Source organism: Zosterops lateralis (assembly GCF_965231275.1).
Source record: "Zosterops lateralis genome assembly, chromosome: 1".
NCBI lineage: Eukaryota > Metazoa > Chordata > Aves > Passeriformes > Zosteropidae > Zosterops > Zosterops lateralis.
The window spans coordinates 63594462-63612194 of NC_139762.1; the positions used below are offsets into that span (position 1 = coordinate 63594462).

At 40.9% G+C, this 17733-nt stretch overlaps 1 protein-coding gene across 1 annotated transcript; it reads left to right on the forward strand.

The window, feature by feature from the left end:
* Window positions 1-2200: 2200 nt before the first annotated feature.
* MYLIP (myosin regulatory light chain interacting protein) lies at window positions 2201-17534 on the forward strand. The gene is made up of 7 exons (XM_083881105.1): window positions 2201-2382; window positions 3368-3558; window positions 12430-12615; window positions 13355-13552; window positions 13892-14056; window positions 15395-15815; window positions 16153-17534. Exons 1-7 carry the CDS (start codon window positions 2296-2298, stop codon window positions 16240-16242), a joined length of 1338 nt encoding a protein of 445 aa, XP_083737231.1. The 5' UTR covers window positions 2201-2295; the 3' UTR covers window positions 16243-17534.
* The last annotated feature ends 199 nt before the right edge of the window (window positions 17535-17733 follow it).

Here is a 17733-nt window from a genome sequence, read left to right on the forward strand (position 1 = left end):
TATAGGGCAGCTTTAACTCTTTAGTGTTAGAGAAAATATACAAGCACATTATTATCTCACAATTATATAAACCTTTCTTGCACCTTCCTCTGTAACATCTGATATGAACTACTGTCAAGGAGAGAATATCAGAATATAAATGGCATGAGCCATTGTCGCAGTTTTGGTGTTTCTTCTCCATAACGCATCTAGGACTTTTTTGATTATGACAGAAAATCACAAAAATACCACAACACCACAATATATAGAAGTAAAACTAAAATAGAACTAGAATTTAATTTCCTGCATTCACTCCAACGAAAAATAAACAGGAAGTAGAAACTACAGGCTTTTTTTCCATACTAAAATATTTTGTAACTTTTTGTTATTAGCTAATCTCCTTATAATTAAGCCTCTCCCAAAGAGTCCGGGTTTTTCCACCAGAAAATCACAGAGTGAGATGCAATTAATTTTGCAATTTTGTTCATCTTTCTTCCAGGTTACTTCCCTTTTTCAACCCTCCACTCTATGAGTCTGGTCCTTTAAGACTGTAAATTCTTCAGATTAAACACTCTAGACCTGAGCATTAAAATCTGAGCTAGGAAGTGTGCAGGTGAAATGTAGCACCACTCAGGTTTGACATCTCATGGCCTGACTCTTATTTGTCTCCTGCTGTTCTGCCTGGTTCAGAACTGAGAGGTCTTCTAGAGTTCACAGGAACAAAATGGATCGAGCTTTATATACTGTGTGTGCAAGAGTTCCCAGCAGAATAAACATCTGTCCTGAGCATTTTTTTATTAAAAATTGAAAATACTAACAACTCTGACAAGCATAGCAGAAATTGTGAAACAGAAGCAAGTGACCCATACACATGGGAAGAGGCTAATATTCAGCCCTGTGGTGACCTTGCATTAGTGCTGTGGTTTGTTCTTCTTCCTATTATACTTCACTCTGTTTTCAGATCCCCATTTCCTCTCATTGCTCTTCCCCTGACAGCCTACTTGTTTCTCACCACTGCACTGCTCAGTGCATCTTTGATCTGCACTTCTCTTGGGCAACACACACAGCGTGCATTTTGTACTTACTCCTCCCTGTTGTTTCAATTTACATCGTTAAAGCAGCCATAAACTACTTTATGCACTTTGGGTATGCTTGACAAACTCACACTTCCAAGGGCTCGCCTGGTGCAGGTGTTTTTCCCCAGGTCAGGAATCACCTACGAGATTCATGTCTACAGAGTTCAATGGGCGTGAAATCTCTGCCGTCCCTTGGCATGGTGGTGCACGAAGGCTGTGACAGGGCTTGGCCAGTTGTCCTTCAAATTTCCACCTTTTCCAGGGCTTTGCATTCTGTATAACACAGAGTTGAGGCCAAAGAGAGTATGGAAGTGAGAGCATCAGTTTGGGTTTTATCTTCCGTTTGACAATGGAAGATTTGTTCATTTGAAAGCTGAGACATGAGCCAGGACTCAGGGGGGCCTTATCACTTTCTACAATGACCTGAAAGCAGGGCACAGCCAGGTGGGGAGCAGCCTCTTCTGCCAGGCAACCAGCAACAGGACAAAAGGACAGTCTCCAGCTGCACCAGCGGAAATGTAGTCTGGAAATTACGAAGAATTTATTTGTAAAGGTGATTAGACATTGGAATGGGCTGCCCAGAGAGGCGGTGGAGTCAGTGTCCCTGCAGGTGTTTGAGGAAAGACTCGACACGGCACTCAGTACCATGGTCTAGTCGACATGGGGGCAATCCATCATGGGCTGGACTCCATGATCTCAATGGTCTTTTCCAGCCTAACTGATCCCGTGATCCTGCGAAGGCAATACTCGGTTGTCACACAGCCCATGGCTGCCGTCTCTCACATGTATCACACACAGGCTGTCCCTGCCCATCAGGCTTGGGCTCCACCTGCGCTTGGAGAGCACACCTTGCTGTGGCTGAAGGGACACGGCGCCGGCCAGGGCCACCACCTCGGGGCTGAGGGCGGCCGAGGCTCGGCGGGGGGCGCCAGAGAGCGAGCACAACACACGCCCGCGCGGCCACGGCCGCGCTGATTGGCGGCGGCGGCGGCCCGCAGCCACGAGCGGCGGCTCCTGATTGGCCTGCAGGTGCGGGCCCGGGCGGGGCGGGGCGGCGGAGGGTACATAAGGAGGGAGCGGCGCTGGCGGCGCGCAGGCGGCGCGGGGCGCGGGACGGGCAGTGCCGGGTCCGGGCGTGGGCGGCGGCGGGCGGCGCGTGCGGGGCTCAGCCCGTGGCCACAGCGACAGCGGCGGCTCCGGGTGTCGGCGGCGGCAGCGGCGGGGCTGCCTGTCCCCAACCATGCTGTGCTATGTGACCAGGCCGGACGCGGTGGTGATGGAGGTGGAGGTAGAGGCGAAAGCCAACGGCGAGGACTGCCTCAACCAGGTGAGGGGCTTCTCCCCGCCCGCCGGGCGCCAGCGCTCGGGGCCGGGGCTGGGGCTGTGCCGGGCGCAGCCGTGACCGAGGGGCAGCCCCGAGCGCTGGTGCCCGCGGCCGCGGGGCTCCCCCGGCAGCCCGCAGCCCTCTCCCCGCGGCGGGCCCGGGCGCCAGGCGAGGGGCCGGGCCGTGCGGGGCTGGGCCGGGCCGTGCGGGGGCGGCCGCCGCGGTGGGGGTGGGGAGCGCCGCAGTCTCCCCGCTTCCCTTGTGCTTTTGGTTTCTTATTTTTATTTTCCTTTTTTTTTTTTTTTTTTTTTTTTTTCTTTCTCTCAACCGCTTCTCCATGTTGAATGCAGAGGGTGCTGCATCCCTTGCCACGGGTCTCTGTGCCGTGGGAAGCGCAGGCCCGGGCCTGGCCAGTGGATCCCGCTGGAAGTGTCCCCGGGGAGGGGCAGGAGTGGGGCCACAGGCGGGGGATGCAGCACCCACCGCATCCAGCCCTCGGCATCCGGGCCCGAGCGGGCTGCAGCTGCCGTCCCGGTGCCTTCTCGCCTCTCCGTCACCTCGGGGTGGCTGCGGTGGGGGTGCTGGGGAGAGACAGACAAACAGTCCTGTCTGCTGCTGGTTCCTCAATAAAACTTGTGGGGGACTGTAGGTCTTTACTCCTCCTTGCCCAGCTGTGATGCTGAGTAGCAAATGTTCTCCTCTTGTGGAAATCCGCTGACCCTCTGAAGTGCCTGTCCTGGGGGTGAAATTTGGCCGTGGAAGCCCGTGTGTTTTTTGGCTAGTGGAGAAATTCTAGTTCATGCTCAGTGCTTGTTTTTCTGGCCTGTTTTGCATGCAACCTAAAATCCAGGTAATTAAGCCTTTGTATGCAGGTGCTGACAGTAAGATTTTGTGTGTGTGCTTTAAGTGAGCAGTCTGAAAGACCACTTCAGGTGTTACTTTTCGTTGTCATGTTGAAGCCTGATTGTAAAGAATCTTATTCTTTCAGGTTTGCAGAAGGTTGGGGATTATAGAAGTTGATTATTTTGGACTGCAGTTCACTGGCAGCAAAGGGGAGAATCTGTGGCTGAATTTGAGGAACAGGATCTCCCAGCAGATGGATGGTTTAGCCCCTTATCGATTGAAATTGAGAGTCAAGTTTTTTGTTGAGCCACATCTTATCTTACAGGAACAGACAAGGTAAGTAAATATGGTTGTAAGTACATTTAGTTTAATACTTTGTTTTCAATTTCTGTAACTTGCAAAAGCAATTGCACATTGTTTTATTTCTTTTATCATATGGTAATTTTGCTTGACTTCTCTGTGTAGCTTTAAAATCTTAGTGTTTTTGAAGTTTATTTTTGCTTTTTTAAAGAAAAAGTGTAATTAAATTTGAAACATTAAGCTTTGTGCAGCTGCCAGTAAGTAATGAGTGTGAGTAATTTTGTGAGCACTTAGTGCTGGCACTGGAAGAAATCTGTATGTTACCAGTAGCAAACTTTTTATATGTGTCCGATAGTAACCTCTGTTCTGTGGTGTTACTCTAGGTCATTCTGAACCACTAGTACAGAAAGGCAGGAAACAATTCCTCCCACAGTGCAAAAAAAAACTTGCTGAATTCCTTTTTGTCTGGTATTATGTTACAGTAACTTTCATATAGCTACAGGCCCTTAGAGGCTACGAAAGAAACAGCTGTCTGGCTGCTTCTGTGGCAAGTCCTCTTAACTAAATTGTTTTACTGTTATTAAATGAGAAGAAATAGTCTTCTAAGATTAATAGGAGACACTTGCTTTTTCTCCTTGAGTTTGATTACCACATTAATTGCAACGGGATTATCTTTAAAGAATGCTGTACACATGTGTGTTTAATGCTGACCTTTCAACTACTTTTTCCTGTTAGTTTTGGATAGTACAGTTAATATGAATGGGGCCAGTTGAAATCTAGTGTCTGTCTGGTAATGCCAAAACCCATTTTCACTACTCACCCGGACTTGTTGCTCTCAGAATCATTGACTTAGTACTTTCAGAATTAAGGCCATGAGTACAACACGGTGCTTTTGCACAGAATGTGTGAAGAACTTGGGCAGAAGCTGACAGTCTGATTTGGTGTTTATTTAATAGGAAAAAGATTTTGAGTCTATTTCTGTGTAGGGGAGAGGCTTTTGGGTTCCTGCTCATCAGTATGGTTGGTGTTTCCAGAATCCTGTGGTGGTAGACCATGGCTGTTCTGGATAATAGCTCCAGTTAGGCAAATGCATTCAAACTGAATTCCAGCTCTGATAAAATTTTATTTAGTAAATAATTCCTAATATTCATGGCATATTGTGGAGTATTTTTCCTTAAAGAATCTCTTATTTAAATATTCTTGGTAAGTATAAAACCAAATAACAAAAGGGATTTATCTAGAACAAAAGGAGCCACACAATTTCATACCTGATGAGGCAGAAGAGATTACCCTGAGCATGTCAGATGTGTCTCTGCTCACAAAACAAATCAGGGTGAAAATCTGAGGAAACCTAAAAGTGGCATTTTTATGCTATCATTGATGAATGCTTGTTCAGCTTCACAAGGCTTTTACAGATGTCTGTGTCCCTGCCTTCAACCCTGTCAATGCAAGACTTGGCAAGAGGTGGAAGTTAATAGAGAGGTTGAACTGGTGAAACGTGCCCCAAGGGCTGCAAAGACTGGCTTGTTTAGCTAAAATGTAACAGAGCTTATACACCTACATCAGAGCAGCAAGTATTTCTCCACTGTAAAGATGATTTAAAAGGATGTAGGTGGGACAAGCTTTTTTTATGTATTAATTAAGACTGTTCTGAAACGAGTATTTTTAAGAAACAATTTAAAAATCAACCTGGGCTTAGGCATCAGAAGAGATATATTAAAACCAAATACAAGTTATATGTCAGGTTGTAATAACTGCCTTTTAGTTGTGTAAGCCCAGCAGTCCACATGTGAAAGACCTAGAATTCCAGTCAGTGCCTGTGGTAAATGTCTCTTCCCCTGGATTCTCGACACTGAGTTTTAGTAGATGGACTTCTTTTTCTATTCACGTCTACTTGAGCATTTACATATGCACGTAACTGTGAGTTCATACTTGGTGTGTAAGCATCAAGGAGAAGATGAAAAACTTGTAAACCTGTTGCCAAACTTAAAAATCAATAGGTATAATCCTTGCATAGAATTGCAAGGATTAGCTGTACAGTTAAAGCTGACATGATGTTACAGCTTTATCTGCAAAGTCTTGATGAGGAAAGTGATGGCTATCCATAGTTTCCTTTAGCAGCTGTGTCCATATTTGATGTATGGGGTGTTTTTGGCAGAGCTGTTGCCTTGTGGTCCTGTGTGCGAAGAACGCTGGGGAAGTTTTCCAGTCTTTTGCTTGCAACCTCTGATCCTGTTTTTACATATAAATTAGATGCATGTTGAGACTGCCTTTGAAATCTGAGAAGCTGCAAGTAATTTTAAATTTTGTTGATGTGCTTCCTCATGATTTTAATGGCAAGCGTTGTGACTGAGTTACCAGGTTTTTTTCTGTGTACTTAGGAAGCTTTGCCAACCCCAGTTGCTGTGCTTCATTAGAAACCCTTGCCTTGCACTTGAGTTCAAAACTCAGGTGTATGTTTGTTTGTAGCAATTTAATGTTCAGGTTTCTACATGCTGTGAAAGCCGATCTGGCAACAAAACATCTACCTCTGCTTCTGTTATCTTTAATCAGCCCAGAGAAAGATTGCAGGCAGTTTTAATATTCTTATTCAAGGCAGCCTTCTTACTACAGAGCAGGTTATAATTGTACCTCTGACCACTGTGGCAACAAACCATGTTCACTAAGTGCTTTGGGAATCTGAGAATTGCATGGAGAAATCTTTCCTACTGCACTTTTTTTATGGGGTTAAAAGCAGTTTATTTCTCTTCTTTGGATCTCAGCTTCTAGGTTTTTTTATTTGACTATCTGGTACTAAATTGTACCACATCATTTCATAGTTTAGAATTTTTTTTCAATGGAATAAAAGTGTTTCAGTGCAAGAATGTCATTCAAATTTAATCTGCTGCTGTCAGAGTTTTACAAACAAATCTGAGATGTGAACAGTGTGCTGCTTTAGAGGAGTTTGAAGAGCTGTAAGTTTTCTTTAGCATGGAAAATCACACTGGCTTGCAAAGGATTCCTGTCTCTTTGCTTAAGGACACATGTGATGGTCCAAGATTGAGATCATAACTGGCTTGTGTCGTGTTCATTTTCCCTGTTTTCTCCATTTCTTTGACAGGTCGTGCAACAGTTAGGAGAGGGGAAAAAAGCAAACCTGCTTGTCACCTCTTTACTGAATGACTTGTGAGTGGTTCATGGATCAAATGTTGTGAAGGGTTGAATTGCAGTAAGGAGCTAGGGCTTAGAGAAAGGATTATACATTGCTAATTGGAATTTTCAGGAGACTTTTTGACGGGGGTGGGGCTGGGGGGCAGTGACCGGGAGGGAGTAACCCCAGCCCGGCCCGGGAGCCAGCTCCAGTTTGGGATATCACAACCCCGGCCTCGGAGCCAGCTCCAGATTGGGATATCACAACCCTTGCCTGGGGCATGGGCCAGTGTGGAATGTGGAGCAGAGGAGTCCTGAAACTTGCACCCACCTTTTAACTGGAAGAGTGTTTGCTGAGCCACCAAAGAGAGGCCAGTGGTGCCCAGCAGCAGCCTGGGAGAATGGTGGGTTTTTAGGTTTTAAATTCAGCATTATTTGTCTTGTGTAGCATGGCTGAATATCAAATAGTCACATGTAAGCCATGGCAATTTAAAATATGTCAAATTCTAGTGAGCCACACAAGATCACGAAGCATTCAAAAGAGCTGTGTTTTCCCAGCCTTGAAAGTGGCAATTATTGTTTTAGAGGTTATTGAAGTTGTGTGATGTTTGCCAGTATTTGAATTATATTTACAAAGTACACTTTTTTGCTGTGTTGTCCAGTATTGATGAACTAGTTGAAATTAAGAATGGTCTTAAATCTGTTGAGGAGTCAGATACATGTAGTGGATAAATAGTGAGGAAACCATCCTGTTATCCTATAGCATTGGGTAGCCAGCGCAGCAGTGATGTGGTTTTTGTTACGAGGCAATGAAAGCGTGTGTGTGATAGACACTGGGGTGAGTTTAATGGATCTGTTTGTCTAAATCAGAGCTGAATTGCAGTTGTTAACCTTTTACCCACTCTGCTGAGGGCAAGGAAGAACAAAGATACTGAGGAGCATAAAAAAAGCAAAAAACATTCCTTTTTTTTTTTTTCTTGTGGGGTGGCCTTGTCTGCTTTTAAAAACAGAATTATATTTTATAGATATAGAAATCTTTACCAATATATTTTTAGGGAAAACAATTCTGCCTCTTAATTCTGGTTTTAGACTACAGAGCAGTAAATGTACTCCACAGTAGGAAGGAGCATTAACCTGTGGTAAGGAATCATACCCCAAAGAGAACAGGTAGTTCCTTGGGAGCTATGCAAAGATTCTTGCCAGTAGTCTGGCAAGAGAATGAGGTCTTTTGGCTGTGCTTCTAGTTTAGGGGTCATTAGTCATTTGCAGACACCTTTTTGGTAAAGGATTAGGGTTCATCACTTCCTCCACTGACAGTTAAGTTTCGAGCTTTTTTTTTAACTTTTAGCTGTCTATTTGCTGTTTCCCTTGCCTTGATTAAGAAAAAAGAGTAGAAACTGCTAGTAGTAGTGCAGAGCCGTGATTCCTAATGCACATAATTCAATAACTCTTCAATGAGTTACAAAAGAAAATGTGATCTTGTGTTAAGTTTACTTTTCATAGGATCGTTTTTTTGTGGCGTAGTTGTTGCTAGTTCATTTGGCTGAACACTGACTAGGTGATTTGCCCCCTGTTGGAATTCCATTGTAGTGAAGTACTGATGTCTGTTTCTGGCAGTGGTGTTCAGTATTGTCAGCCTGCATAAATTGTTTCAGAGGGAGGCAAAAAGCAATTAATGCGATTGATATCTGGGTCTGTGACTTTGGTTTGGTAGCTATATTTTTTTGTGAAATGGACCATCTGCTGAAATCTCCTTTCTACAGTTTTTGTATGAAATTATTTACATCCAACTGCAATACATTAATCACACTGCATTTGATTTTACTGAGTGTTTTGTATGCACGTAAATCTTAAATTATGTGCAAAGCATGGATCCAAAAATAAGGATGCAAAATGAACATAAAATCATCAGTGTAGCTAATGCTTGAAGAAAACCTGTGATCCTGTTCTAATTGTAGAACTGCCCTTTATTCTTTTGGAAAGGAAGAAATCTGTCTGGGCAGTGATTGATGGAGTGTAGCTTTGGCAAACTTGATGTGTTTCTCTCTGGTCAGTATTCTTATGTAGTGTTTGGAACTACCAAACTCAGAGGAAATGTTCCATAATTGAATACACAGATATGTCTGGGTAGCACGGGGTTCAGAGGGGAAGAGGAGGTTATTTTGGGCTATAGAGATTCTTTTGTACTGATGCTGTCACCTGTAGAGAACTTGGGCTCCAGCTGCAATGGGAAGTTCTGTTTGTCCTTCAAATTGCCACTAGTTGATCAATGTCCCAACATGTCTGGCAGCTGCTAAGATGACTAGGAGTCACAACAATTGATGGGCAAAGTTCAGAGTTGTGAAGATATAAAGACTAAATGAAGCTTTGGAAAGGGTAGTAAAAAGCCGCAGAACCTGCTAAGAAAATGTTGGGCCTGGGGCATGGGATAGGAACAGTCAGACATTTTGTCTGACTTAAGTTATTTCTCAAATTTATAGCATGTAATATTAATGTATCAAGTGCAACTGAAGTGTGAATGATGCAGAAACAAAAACATTTTGTTTCTTACATGGTGGACAGGCTTTAGATTTTCTACCAGCAATGTTGGAAATGCAACCTTTAGGGAATGTACAAACAGTTCAGTTTTTAGTTTTAACAGTTCATTGTTCTGAAACTTGCTAGGTAAAACTTCCATGAAGTCTAAAGTACTGAAATAATTTCTTGAAAAAAGTGTATCCTTTTAGTGTACAACCTGACTATATTTAGAGGTGAGAAAAGTGTTAACTTTTTATCATATCTAAAAGTTCCAAGAGAGAGGAGGGATGGTGGATTGTGTATGAAGCAGTTAGGTCACAATCTAATTTACAAAAACTTACATAAATCCTTTCTTGCAACTAACAGTATCTGTGATATGAGCAGGTTTTCAACAAGACAGTCTAGCAGGTCCTTTGGAATTTGCAAAATTAGATAAGGAACTGCATCAAGTATCCTAATGCTTTAGTTTTGCTTGACTGTATTCAGCAATAAAATCACATTCTTATGCTCTTTTCTTCGAGGATCAAAAGACTTTGTTTAGCTTTGTGTAAAAAAACTTAAATATTTGTTATCAGATTGTAGCTAGTGTTGTTTTGGACCTTTGAGGAGGCATGATTTTACAATGGATATTAATATAACTTTGAAGGAGTGTACTCTGCAGGTGGATGGGCTAATCAAACCCACTTTTTCAGATGTGTTTGTAACCCTCACTGTCTTTCAGTTTCTAGGTGCCTTTTCTTCATTAAACACACTTAGAGTCAAAACAAAAAAACCCCAAAAAACTCAACACACACACACAAAAAAAGGCAGCAGAGAATTTGCTACCTGAACTTTGGTTTGGGGTAGCTGCTCTAACAGGTCAATGTGAAGTCATTCACTGTCCTGTTATGGGTGCAGATTAGGTTATTTAGGTGCAGATGGACTGAATTTGCATAACTAGTTACTTTGCAATAACTGTCCTTTATGTTTGCTGTTTGTTCAATTAATCAAAAAAATGCAAAGTACCTGAGTATTTGTGGTATTTTTCCTTTATGTGATATGAGCCAGTTATGGGAAGTTACTGCACATTAACTGAAGTGGTGCTACTTCACACTGTGCCTTAAACTCATTTGTCTTCCTATGCCATTACTGGCTTTGTAGTAATGGAATGTGACAAGCCGTGCATCTGCTGTGTCTGTTTCTGTAATTTATCTGTATTTGCAGGAGCAATATTTTGGCTTTCCGTTCCCCTTGAGATGTCAATAAGGTCTTCCCAGCAAGGGGAGAACTCTTGACTTTACACTGTGTAGTCAGTGCTGTCATATGAAAAAAACCCTGAAGATACAAGAATTTAGGTGTGGTAGTTGTAAATGTATTTTAGCTAATGAGAAAAAATGTCTAATCCTTCTTTGGAATGCTGTATTTGTAATTAGTACTTTAAAATTACTGGAAATCCTGCTTTAGTGTTGTCAGAGGATCAAGAGTGCATGAGAAGCTGTTTATTTCATCAAATGTTGACTGGAGTTAGGGAAAGCCTACTATTTGAATTTATTTTGGTCCTAGTGTTTTCGTAATTTATACTGAATTCTTTAGGTTTATGGGCTGAGCACCAAAAAGAGTCTGTACAACTAAATCATTTTAAAAAGCCACAGATACCCCTTTCTGCGGCACAAGCCCAAAGAGCTATGACTCTGCAAGGTGGGAGAAACACATAGGAGCAGAGATTTGACTGTCTATTAAATAAAAAAAAAGAGCCCAAAGGACGAATAACCTGCTGACAGTGGAGACAACTCTGTCTGAAGTTCTGGTCCTCTTGCCACCTAAACTTGTGTCCTGCACAGTGTGAGGACATTGGCTTCCCACAGACCCTTCTAGAACTGCTGAAGGGTGTGGGTTGATGTTCAGACTTGAGAGTGATGCAATTAAGCGCCTGCACCACAACTAGCATGATGCTCTAGCATGACAAACAGTTTGCAAAAGGAAGTGTTGGAGCTGTGACTTCTTGCCAGAAGTGGACTGTAGGAAAGCTTACAAGATAATTTAATGCCAATTCTTTTTTCCCGATTCAAAAAGTTGTGGATACAAGACATCTTTTGGGCTGGTATCTTCTTAGTTGCAACATTTACCAATTGAGCTAAGAAAGAACACAACTTTTTCAAGTTCTGTCATTGCTCATAATGCTGAAAAAGTCCTATTTGCCTTGTTGTACAAAGGAATTATAGAATGCCACAACAGAATATATGTAAGATACTATTCAAAATTGCCATTGGAAGGAAAGCTCATCACTTATTAGCATCTTCAACTTCAGCCATGAGAGATTAAATACAGAGCTTAAGTAAAGCTTTTCTTAAAAGCAGATTAGACTTCATTTTAGAAAAGTAAATGTCCTGTTCCTGTGGAAGTCAAGACACATCCCTCTGGGTGCTAGGCTTTGTTTATTGAAAGATTTTTTTCAGTGATACATAACTCTGTGATACATAATTCTCCATCTGGCTTCCATAATATTGTGTTGCCTGAGGGAAAATAAGGATGATCTATAGAAGTTAGGGCAAACCATAGGTGATAATAATATGCTGCTGTTAATGTTGGTGAAAATGTTGATTTGTCTGTCAAGTAACCTATTAGATAATTAAGAGCAGCTTTTTGAAGTTTCAGCAGGCTGTCAACCTGCCTTGGTCTCAAGTTTGGTCTGATGAATGCTAACACAGTAGCTGTTTTTTTTTTATTTTATTCCCAAATGCCTTTTCAAGTATTTCAGGTTATTCTGTTAATCATGTTGCTGGCAAAACACCATGGCCTGGGGCATTTCCACTGTTGTAAAGAAAGTATCTTTTCCCCTCTTCCATAAGAGAAGTGTGTCTGTTTTGAGATGCTCTTCCCAAATTTGCTTTTGTGCAATGCAGAATAACTTGTAAATTTCAACAAAAATGTAAACATAGGAAAGGATTTGAAATCTTTCATTGGTATTTTACTCTCTAAATTGAAAGTACTAAGTGGCCTTCGGAGTTGGAGCAGTTCTCGAGATACTCGTGATGATGGTGAAGTGCTCTTTTCTTTCAATGGTGATTTTAGATGCCATCTTCAGTTGTAGCTTCATGTTTAAGAGTAAATAAAAATAAAATGGAGACCCTTTTCTTTCCCTTGTGCCAGACTTTATCTACTTGGTACATTCATTGCAAACTCTTGATTACCAAGCATAGCTGACATGTTACTTGTTGCATGTCTTGATTACAGATGTCATATAAGGATTTGTGTAAGCAAATGTTTCTGATTGTGTTGCAGGCATATGTTTTTCCTGCATATAAAGGAAGATCTTCTTGCTGGTAATCTTCAGTGTTCTTCAGAGCATGCAATTGAACTTAGTGCATTGTTGGCACAGATGAAGTTTGGAGATTATAACCAGAACACTGCCAAGTACAATTATGAAGAGTTGTGTGCAAAAGAGCTCACCACTACCATTTTGGAGAGGTAAAAGCACTATGAGACCAACAGCAGAAGGTTTTGTTACACATTTAATTGCTGGTGCTGTAGTGTAAACAAGTAATTTAACAATAATAGCTTTGGAGATCAAAATCTCCAACCTTAATGTTTGATGTTCTGATTTCAGTCAAATTTTTAAGCTCAGTTATGAGATTTTATTTGATTTTGTTTTTGGTTGTTTTTCTTTTCTTGTGAAAACTCTGACACGTGGGGAAATACAGATGTATTTAAGTACCTGGAGCAGGGTATTTAAATTGTAACTATGTCTTAGACCTATACTTGTGAACGGAGGAATTTATCTGGCTTAGTACCCTTACTCTGATAAGTAAACAATTCTGAGACATCTTTATAGCTCAATTCCTGAATATCAGGAAACATTCAGCGTGTCATACTTTTCTGTAGTGTTTTCTTTAACTGTGAACTCAGTGGTAGCTCAGGGAAATATGTTGGGGCAGGTGGTGTTAGTTGGAAAGCCTTGATTATATGTAGCTTTTTCATTTCTAAGAAAATGCACAGTATTTTCTCCTTGACACTCTCAGAAAGTTTTGGTAATTTTCAACTATTTCCAGTTCACAATTGCTAGAAATCTGTAGACAGATAAAGCAGGTCAGGAGCATTTACTAATCTGTTTAACTAGGTCATCTAAAAACCCATGTGAAAACAAGCTGCTGACAGCAACAGCAGCTACTTGAGTTATTTCACCTATCCTTAATCTTTTTATCAACAGCATTATTACAAAGCACAAGGAGCTAGAAGGTCTAAGTCAAGCATCTGCTGAATACCAGATTCTACAGATTGTTACAACACTGGAGAACTATGGGGTAGAGTGGCACTCAGTGAGAGACAGTGAAGGGCAAAAACTCCTTATTGGTGTTGGACCTGAAGGCATATCCATCTGTAAAGATGACTTCAGTCCAATTAACAGGTATGTGTTTCCTGGAACCATTTGCATGATCAGTTTTTCATAAATATGGAGCATGCCTCTAGTTTTCACATAAATACACAAAACTGCTCTGAGAATTGCTAAAAGCAACCATTGGGATGTAGAGTGTGAGGACACTACCTGCTTGTAATCAAGATAAATAAGTGACCTTAATAATCTTGATTTTTATATATATTTTTGAGGCAGCATCTTAAATCAGCATTGCTGACTGACATCAGAAATCATTGTAACTTCTGATAAAAATGCACTGTAATAGTTTGTGGAAAATCCCCTAATCCTTAACAACTAAATAACCTTTATTTTTTTAACATTAATTTGTAGGATTGCTTATCCTGTTGTTCAAATGGCAACTCAGTCAGGGAAGAATGTATATCTGACTGTTACCAAGGAGTCTGGTAATAGTGTGGTTCTCTTGTTTAAGATGATCAGTACAAGGGCAGCGAGTGGACTCTACAGAGCAATTACAGAGACACATGCATTTTACAGGTCAGTATTGTGCTAGAGTCATGTGTTGCTGCTCTTCTCCAGTGTTTGAACTAAGTGCTTAAGCAGCCAGCAATAATTGGAAATATTCTGCAAAATTCCATTGTCTTTGCAGCCTCTCTTCTCTTAAGTCCAGCATTTCAGAGTGCAAACTTTGTTTCTTGATACTTAATAAGCAAAACATACATTTTTTGTTCCTATGTAAGAGAGAGAACAAGAGCAGTGGGGAAGATCCTGTCATTCAGAATGTGTAGGTCCTTTATTTGGCTCCTTCAGTTGTTACATTATCTGTATGCCACCTTCTCATCCCATATATTTAAACCTTCTTGCAGTTCCTCTGGCCTTGCTCACATGTTCAGGGTTTTGCTTCATGCCAGCAGCTATCCATGCTCTCTGTCCTCTTGTTCTTTGAGGTAGGGGTGTTACACTCATTTGTTGGTGGGTAACTTTTCAACCCTTTTTCATTGCTTCTGTGGTGTCCAGCACTGATCAGTAAGATTAGCTGTCAAACACATTTAGCAGTTTTCTTAAAATTGACTACCACATACCAGTTTCAATTTCTTCTTGATGTTTGTTTCTGCTTGTAAATTCCGCTGTTCTTCACCATTTCTGATTTTAATTTAAGCAGAATTTTAATTTGGAAATTGCGTTTGGCCAGAAGCTTAGATCTTGGACCTTAGGCCCTGTGAGACTGTAGTCCTTCTGTTCTGTGTTTGTGTTTTCCTTCCTGTGTTGCCTAGAGAAGTGATATGCCTTAATAGGCTTCTGAAGATTCAACTGGATCACTGAAATAAATGATAAGCATGGTTAGGGTAGCTGAAATGCACAGTTGCAAATACAAATGCCTTAATTCTTTACCCTTTATTCACACTGGTTCCCTTCAGAATGACATAATACTATAGTATATAAAGTACTGGGTGGAAATTTGGTTAAAAACATGACTTGACTCTATCATAAAACTTGAGAGCCATGGACTCTTAATTGGAATTCTTTAGGGCAGTGTTTGGAAATGCCATGCAAAAAGGTGTTGCCAAGCTGAACTGTGGATTAAGCAACTGTTTGCTGTTTGTTAGCATAATTCTTTAAGTCCCTTCCATAGGTTGACTCCATTTTACCAGACACTTCACATTCTGAAGATGTAAAGTAATTGTCACTTTCCATTTTAACACTTCTCAAAGGAGAGTTTTCATGCAAAGATCATTCAAGAGCTTAAATATTACCTCAGACTGTTTCATTTGCTTTAATTGCAGAGCTGTTACTTCAACTTTGAGAACAAATTACTGTAGGATTGTTCTATGGATATTAACTAACCAAGTTTGCATTTATCCTGTTATTTTGTAGGTGTGACACTGTCACCAGTGCTGTCATGATGCAGTATAGTCGAGACTTAAAGGGTCACCTAGCATCTCTATTTCTGAATGAAAACATTAATCTTGGTAAAAAATACGTCTTTGATATTAAAAGAACATCAAAAGAAGTTTATGATCATGCGAGGCGAGCTCTTTATAATGCTGGCATTGTGGATCTTGTTTCAAGAAGTGATCAAACTCCACCAAGTTCCCCCCTGAAGTCTTCAGAAAGCAGCATGAACTGTGACAACTGTGAGGGCCTCAGCTGCCAACAAACAAAAGCCCTGCAGGAGAAGTTGCGGAAGCTGAAGGAGTCCATGCTTTGTATGGTGTGTTGTGAAGAAGAGATAAATTCAACCTTTTGTCCCTGTGGTCACACAGTTTGCTGCAAGTCCTGTGCTTCCCAGTTACAGGTAAATGCAGTGCCATTATGTTATGAATTACCCATTTGTGTGGAAGGTTTGGTTTTTTATATTTGATGGTCATGGATTAATATGTTTGTGTTGATGGTCTAGTAAAACTACTAAAATTTTTTTTGTGGCAAACTAATTTCAGAGAGCATTCTGTCTGAATGATGTGCTAACCTAATTTGGGGCGAGGCTAAGAATGAGCTGCATACTTCTCACCATACCCTGTCTTAAATATGGGATGATGGAAAAAGTGCTGTTATTATGTATGTGAAATCTGCAGGAAGTGCAGAGACTCTCAAAATACAAAGTAAACTAATTTCCCAATGTTGTTCCTTTCCAGTCGTGTCCTGTTTGCAGATCCCGTGTGGAGCATGTCCAGCATGTGTACTTGCCAACCCACACCAGTCTTCTCAATCTGACTGTGATATGATCTACGTACACACTTTAAACACATCATGTACTCTTCAAACTGCACTAATAAGAAATGCAACCATTGATTGTGAAGAAGGCAATCACTCTGGCACCTATCCACGATCAAAGGCAAAAAATACTGCATTTTTAAACATAAATATTCTTTGTTCAGCATGTCCAAAATGGTTTGGGACATCTTCTGAGAGTAGAAGTGTAATTGATTCATTTTACTTAAAGAATGATCTGTAAGTTTGTAGCGTGGCAGTTTTGCCACAAAGAACGGTAACCCTGGAGAAATGTGGTGTACACATGCAGATGTACCTGGTGAGAGCAATGCAGCCTTTTCTTTTACATGCTATAAATCCTTTTTAGTACAGTTGCACTGTTTATTTTAATAGTAAGACTTGCTTTTACACATACCAGTTTAGTAAGGCTCATAGCTTCTGCTTTTAGTAAACTGCTTTAAAGAGGAGAGATCTTTTTAAAAATTAGTTCTTAAACTGAAGTTACAAGGCTTCACTAAGCAGCTGTGCTTAACTCAGAATTCTATTAAATAGAAAACAATTCTGAGAGAATAGCTTTGGAAAGGGAGGACAAGATTGTTAATCTTCAAGTGTTGAGGGTGGGTCAGGAAGGTCTCGTGGTTGACAGTGTCCTGTGGAAGCACTGCTATGGGACTTCATTCACAGCTCTCAGTGGGCAGGGTACTCCCAAGTTTCCCACAGGCTGCTTTTGGCTGGTGGTCTTGGGAGCTACAGGCAACTGCCCTTCAAGTTGGCTTTATTTTTGGAGACTGATTTTAAACTATTAAACATGCACCATTAATCTTTAAGGGTTGTGTATAATCTTAAATGCTTTCTTCAGTTAGCATCTTTAGCAGGAAATGACCTACCCAATAAAATGTTCTTGATATCCACCCCCCTACTTGGGCATTTTGGGCTCTGGTTTCCTAGTGTCTTCTCCAGGGTACAGAGGGAACTGGAGACCATGTTTGGGTGCAATACTGGCTTAATCAAAGCTAGAAAAGTACACTGTCACTTTACTGAAATTTTCTGACTATACTTTTCATATTGCCTTAATGTAGCAGTAATGTGTGTTTATGCATCTGTTTCTTTGCACAGACATTTTGTCAAAATATTAAAACTCTACTTTTTTATGACACATTAGCATATAAACCTTACTCTAAGAGGGTATTTATTTTTTCACTTTGTAAAGAAAATTTTGTTTCCTCATGAAGCAAGAGCTTTGTCCTATATTGTAGGCAGCTTCTGTCTTTTTATATTCAGATTAATAAAGGACTTTAAAAATCTTTGTTATTTCTAAGACTGATTTTGTTCTGAAATTCATCTGAGGCATTACTGAAAAAACACAATGCAGTATTTTTGTGTTTACAGTCTTGAATATTTTGTCACATTTGAGGTAATGAGGTTCTCTCAACTGCATGCAAAGGAGGGACTAAAACTGACATTTGTTACAGACAGTGAACTTTAAAACAGCTGACGTATTCAAA